Source organism: Octopus bimaculoides, chromosome 15 (assembly GCF_001194135.2).
Source record: "Octopus bimaculoides isolate UCB-OBI-ISO-001 chromosome 15, ASM119413v2, whole genome shotgun sequence".
Taxonomy (NCBI): Eukaryota; Metazoa; Mollusca; class Cephalopoda; order Octopoda; family Octopodidae; genus Octopus; species Octopus bimaculoides.
In genome coordinates this window covers 36,236,626-36,243,626 of record NC_068995.1, presented here as the reverse complement: position 1 = coordinate 36,243,626, position 7,001 = coordinate 36,236,626, and the positions used below count along the sequence as shown (strand labels likewise).

At 35.6% G+C, this 7,001-nt stretch overlaps 1 protein-coding gene across 2 annotated transcripts in view; it reads right to left on the bottom strand.

Moving 5' to 3' along the window:
* Positions 1-425: 425 nt before the first annotated feature.
* LOC106879586 (ubiquitin-like protein 7) overlaps positions 426-7,001 on the bottom strand; it is a 25,631-nt gene continuing 19,055 nt past the window's right edge. For both annotated transcript variants that reach the window (XM_014929222.2, XM_014929223.2), the window contains exons 9-10: positions 4,105-4,203; positions 426-2,939 (exon numbers count right to left, since the gene is read on the bottom strand). In XM_014929222.2, the coding sequence (XP_014784708.1) occupies positions 2,805-2,939; positions 4,105-4,203 (234 nt within the window). In that variant the 3' untranslated portion in view covers positions 426-2,804. The remainder of the gene's footprint in view (positions 2,940-4,104; positions 4,204-7,001) is intronic.

Genomic DNA, 7,001 nt, shown 5'->3' with positions numbered 1-7,001 from the left:
AGACATACAAGAGAGTTATATAGATAAGCTAGGCATGTATGTGCTGTGTCTGTGTTAGACAGGAGAAAGAGTCTCTCTGAATGACGTCTTTAATAAAGTTACTGTCACTTTTATGCTAGTTTTTTACTTAGCTACATGTACCAACATCCCAACCTTCATCTCCCTTCCTCATACTCTTCAAATCTAGCCTATCAATCCCTTTCAGTTTTGTATGTTATAGGATAGATGATGTTCTGATCAAACACAGAATGTAGATTAAGATGTGATTTCTCTTGTTTTTCTCAAGTGATATGTATGTTTCAGGATGAACATTATGAATACATTGAAACTGTTTAGAATTGTAACTATTGCATGTACACAAGTTGAAACACTTTATCACTATAATGTACTGTTTTTAGCTAAAAACACAAAATAACACAAACAAATTTTCAGTTTTAATATTATAAAGATTTATTAAGTTTATAATTTTTATTAATAATAATTATAATAGATGCTTTTATTAATCGCATAATAGTTTTTTTACATAGGCACAAGTTCTAAAATTTGTGGGGCAATTAAATTGGCCCAAGTATTTGACTGGTACATCATTTCATTGAACTTGGAACAATGAAAAACAAAGCAGCTCAGAATGTAAGAGAAGAAACACTGCAGAGAAATTTTGTCTGATACTTTAACAATCTTGCTAACCCACTACCTTATTAATGGTTCCAAATTTTGGCACAATGCCAGCAAGTTTGGGAAGAGGACAAGTTGATCACATCAACTTCAGTACTCCACTGGTACTTATCGTACTGACCCCGAAAGGATGAAAGGCAAAGTTGACATCAATAGAATTTGAACTTAGAACGCAAAGACAGATGAAATGTTGCTAAGCATTCTGCCAGCTTACCACCTCCCAATACCTTAATAATAATAATAATAATAATTTATTAAATAGACATAAAGCCTATCTCTGAGGGGAAGTGGTTAGTCAACAATAAACTGATGCCAAAACAAATGCTGCAGGGTACTTTATCCAGTTCTAACAATTCTGCTAACCCACTATATTGAGAACTTTCTTGTATAGACACAAGACCTGAAATTTTGTGGAAGATGTTTATATCATCTCCACTACATACAGGTACTTTATTTTGTCAACCTCTGAGGGATGAAATGCAAAGTCAATCATGACAGAATTTGAACTCAGAACATTAAAAAAAAAAGCCGGACCAAATATCACACTCTTAACAATGATGCCAATCTTCCTTAATAATAATTGTTTCTAATATGTGTTGGCACTCCGTCGCTTACGATGTTGAGGGTTCCAGTTGATCCAATCAACTGTTCGGGAAATTAATGTGCAAGTGGCTGAGCACTCCACAGACACATGTACCCTTCACGTAGTTCTCAGGGATATTCAGCGTGACAAGGCTGGCCCTTTGAAATACAGGCACAACAGAAACAGGAAGAAAGAGTGAGAGTAAATTGTGGTGAAAGAGTACACCAGGGTTCGCCACCATCCCCTGCCAGAGCCTCATGGAGCTTTAGGTGTTTTCGCTCAATTAACACTCACAACGCCTGGTCTGGGAATCGAAACCGCGATCCTATGACTGTGAGTCCGCTGCCCTAACTACTGGGCCATTGCGCCTCCTGTTTCTAATATAGCCACATCATTATCATCATGTGCCTATATATAGGCACAAATCCAGAAATTTTGGGGAAGGAGATTAGTAGATAATAACCACAGTGCTTGAGTGATATTTTAAATTATTGACTCTTAAAAAGATAAAAGGCAAAAGCAGCCTTGACAGAATGGACTAAATTGTCACAAGGCATTTTTTACTAATGCTTTACAGATGCTACAAATCAACCACACTTATTTATAATTCTTTTTAATTTTGGCACAAGGTCCAGCAATCTTGAGGGTGAGTGGGAAGTCGATCACAGCAAACCCAATGCTCAAACAGTACTCGTTTAATCAATACCGAAAGGATGAAAAGCAAAGTTGACCTCAGCAGCATTTGAACTCAGAAGTGGTAGCACACTGTAAAGTGGATGGCATTAGGAAGGGCATCCAACCATAGAGACCAAACCAAATCAGACTGGAACATGGTGCAGCTCTCTAGCTTATCAGCTCTTGTCAAACTGTCCAACCCATGCCAGCATGGAAAACAGATGTTAAAGGATGATAAAGATAAAAACCTGGAAGAAATGCTGCTCAGCATTTTGTCTGATGTGGTAACAATTCTGCTAGATTACTGCATTCATTGTTCTTACAAGAAAAGTAAAAATAAATAAAGCTTAAAAGTTTATACTAACCATTTGTTATATAAACAGAATTAACAACTTAGAGAAAAGAAAATTTTGCTGCTTTATTACAAAGTTAATTTTTATGAAATAAAAGGAAAAATATATTGCTCCTAAAATAAACCTTGCATTTTCCCCCCTCAAAGTCTACAAATATATATAATCACTGTGTTGTGTACACAGATTCTGATAAACAAAATTACAACAAAACTGTGTTCATGAATAAGAAAACCAATAAAAGCAGACAGAATTCAGTTTATTATAATTGCTCATATTTATATGGCAGCCAATAACATATTGGTGGGTTTGTTGTCAAGACTAATTTTTATGTGTATATCTTAGAAATATGTCTATAAAAGTTGATTTAAATACTATTAAAAAAAAACACACACATTTAAAAGAATTCCTATCACTTAAGCAGTGTAATAATTATTTTAGAAAACTGCAATATTTTTAATATATTTTCACTTTATTTACTAATGTCTTTGTTTTTATCAAAAAAATGTTTGTTTTTGTTTTCATAAACTACCTCCACCAATATCTCCAAATATATATTCTAGTGCAGCCTGTATATCTCCACCTGCTTCTTGGAGAGCATGTAGTGCCAAACCTTCATCTGTGATACCCATGTCACGAAGCTGTTGAAGCTGGGTCTAAAAACAATTAAAAAAAGAAAAGAAGGGGAAAGAAAGTACAGCTTAGTTTTTTAAATATATTTTCAAAGAGAAAAACAAAAACTACTTGGTCGTCCATACTGACATAGGATTGATAAACTTGAAGAATTATTAGTTGTTTCTTCATAATTCTTAAGTTGTATATAATACACATTCCAATAATACTTTGTAAAAACATTTAATTTTTTTTTACCTGTCTTTTGGTCAGTAAGTGTTATTTCCTATTTGCCTCTCTTTAGAAATCAAAGGAAATGACTACTATTCCCTTCACACTTTGCTTTTGCAACCAGAACATCAATGTTTCGAAACTAACCTATTTTCTATTACATTTCAGACAGATTCAGCGCTGAGCTGTGGAAGCAGAAATACCATTATAGTAAATATTCTGCTCAATACCACATATTTGCTTGTCAGTTGCTTGACCATAACCACTTAAGCATGTTCCTTAGCAGGCTGACATGTGCATCTCTGATCATGAGCAGGAGTGGTGGAGGAGCATCTTATTCATGTGTTTAGAGGGGTTCTGTAGGGTTTGAATAAATGTAATAAAAGCAAAGTTTGAAGGAAATATTAGCCATTTTTCATACTTTCTAGGGGTAAGCAAATAGGAAATAACAGCTGCTAATAAGGACAAAAATCATGTTATACATGATTACAACAATCCCCAGTGCTCAACTGGCATTTATTCTATTGACCCTGAAAGGATGAAAGGCAAAGTCAACCTTAGTGGAATTTGAACTCAGAACATAAAGATGGGAAAAGATGCTATCAAACAATTCTGCCAGCTTGCTGCCTTACTACTACTACTACTACTACTACTACTACTACTACTACTACTACAAATAATAATAATAATAATAATAATCCTTTCTACTATAGGCACAAAGCTTGAAATTTTGGGGGAGGTGGCCAGTAGATTAGAACAACCCCTGGACACAAGTGGTACTTAATTTATCGACCCCCAAAAGGATGAAAGGCAAAGTTGACCCTGGCAGCATTTGAACTCAGAATGTTCAGAATGTGGAGACAGACGAACTTACTACTAAGCATTATTAAGTTAGGTCTGATGGATGAGACTACAAAACTTTAAGTTGCATAGAATGGAAATGTTATTAAATAAATAATATACACATCTTCGTCTTACTTGAGTAGCAACATACTGGGCATGTACCATGGCTTGTTGGAAGAAGTCACTACTGATAGGTGGTGAAGCACCAATACTATCAGATGTTGATGCTGCATCCTACAATATTAAAAAAATAATTATAAAGCAGAGAAGGAAAAGGAGGAAAACATAGAAGCAGAAATACTATATTTCCTTTGGCATATTGAACTCACAAAGGCTGAGTCAATCAGCTGACAGTCTCATGTTTAATGAACATTTCCCAACATGAATCTAGCCAGGCAGAAAACAGAAATGATGCATTTAATAAATGAAATAAAAGTTCAGATTCTGACAAGTATCTCTTAAGAGCTAAACAGATATTACCTATTATCAGAATAGCAGAAACATCTTGAGAAAACCTGTGTTAACTCTTTTGATACCAATCTGCCCAAGACCACCCTCAGTTCTATAGTATAAACTTCCTGTTACAAAAGTTATCTAAATTAAAATTTCCCTTTAAAATTTCATGGCAATTTATGTTCAAAACATTAGCTTAATAATGACAAAGTGATTTTACCCTGGGGCAACCAATATAAAGCTGATCATGAGAAAAGTAAGCCAGTAGATTTCAAAGACTGACTTTGAACTTTATTAATTGACATTACAAAGCAAAGTTGTACTAGGAATTGTGTTCACTTGAACTCAAATGGCATGACTGTTGGTTTGATTGGAATTCTTGGAATGAATGAGGCACATCCATTGATGATGGTAGCTCGTCACATTAGGTAGTAATATCTTCACAATCAACCGTGTCCCATTGCAAATTTAGGAGGATCTAAATTTCTTAGAAGCATTATTGGGACTCCTACCTTCAGAAAAAGTTTATGTGGAGGAGTTCCTCGTGGCTCAAGAGAATTAAGGAACTCTGTTGGGTAATGAACAGCTTGATTTTCATCAAGGACTTCTTAATGACTGTTGGAATCTGATTAATCCATGGTTAATCCTTGCTACTGTCTCATTTTTTGGAGCAAGAATTGTCCTTTCTCATACATACATACATATATATATATACATATATATATATATATATATATATATATATATATATATATATATATATATATATATATATATATATATATATATACACATATATACACATACATACATATATACATACATATACACATATACATATTGGGGGTTCGCTATAACTCAGCAACAGAGGTAAAATTCTCTCTCTAAAAGAGCTTACTACATGCAATCAAGCAATATGCATGGCCCTCACTGAAACGCATCTAGCCTCTGATGTAACAGATGCGGAAGTGCACATACCACGGGATGCAGTATTTTGCACAGACAGAAGAGAAAGAAGCCACGACAGAGTTGCTATGTACACCCGTGAAGACGTCACACCTCTTGTATTATTGTCACAGTCAAACTCAGTTTGTGACACCTTAATGGTACATATAAAGCCAACTGATATAGCTATATGCATGATATATCGTCCTCCAAATACCACAAAATATGACAGAAAATTTGAGGATAGCCTCAAACACATCGAAGCAGTATTAACAAACCTAGATAAGAACATCAACATGCTCTTCCTGAGTGATTTCAACTTCCTAAATGTCAAATGGCCAGAAGGCCACATCCTCTCTGGGATGTCACTGCATGAACAAAAGCACATAGAGTCATTATTTGAACTTCCTAATAATCTGCTTATGGTGCAAGTGATACTCAGGCCAACCAGGGGGAACAACATATTGGACCTATGCCTTACAAATAATGTGGACTTCATTCATAATGTGAAGGTTACACCAACAGCACTCTCAGACCACACCATTGTTGAAATATGTATGGTCCTGTGCAAAATGTTGGTATCTACCCTATCAGGAGGACTCGAGCCTCATCCAACCTGAATTTCCATAAGGTGAAATGAGAATCGATCCGCAAAGAGATCCACAAACAAAACTGGTCCAGTGTATGCAAGATATTGATCTGAAACTCAGCCAGTTTATGTCAACAGTGCAAGCTATATGCACTAAATATGTCCCAGAAAGAAAGGCCAGCACACTGTCAAACACGATTCCCAGGGACAGAAAAATCCTCATGAGATGTAGGTTGAAGATCTCAAAGCAGCTGAATAGACAACTGACGGAAATAACCCATACCACCAGCATATTTTAGCAAAGCAATCAATATTTGATTCTTATGATCAGCCAACCTAATTCTGCATTTCACTACTTAAACATTAAGGACTTCATTCATACATTTCTATACATACATACTTTTTTGAATGCCCATTACTCCGATAATTCTGCATTTTTACAGTTACACTTTTTCCATGACAGCAGATAAATTTTTTCTTCCACAACATATTTGTAGTGGCTTCATGCAGGCATAGCGTGGATTCGATCCTCGATTGCCAAATTTTAACTTGGCACTTCAACAGCATTTTTCTCACGGTAAAAACAATAGTTTTTCTGTGAATGACAGCAGTTAAAAATTTCCCAGATGCCTTTGCTAAGCAGAATAATGTCTTTGCCTCCCACAAGCCTCCGACAACCTCTCTCATCAACCTCTGACAATCTTTCTCGCCAACCTCCCACAATCTCTCCCTCTTCCAGCTGACAGTTTTTTGTACTTTTTCATGATGAAAAATACACACTCCGTGGCAGTTATAACGGAATTGCTTTCTTATATCAGAGTAATAAGGCATTTCAATAGAACATCTTTATCCCTGGGAATTACTGGGTACACCACCTAGTATATACACACACACACACACACATATATATATATACATGTACATATATATATCATCATCATCATCATCATCATCGTTTAACGTCCGCCTTCCATGCTAGCATGGGTTGGACGATTTGACTGAGGACTGGTGAAACCGGATGGCAACACCAGGCTCCAATCTAATT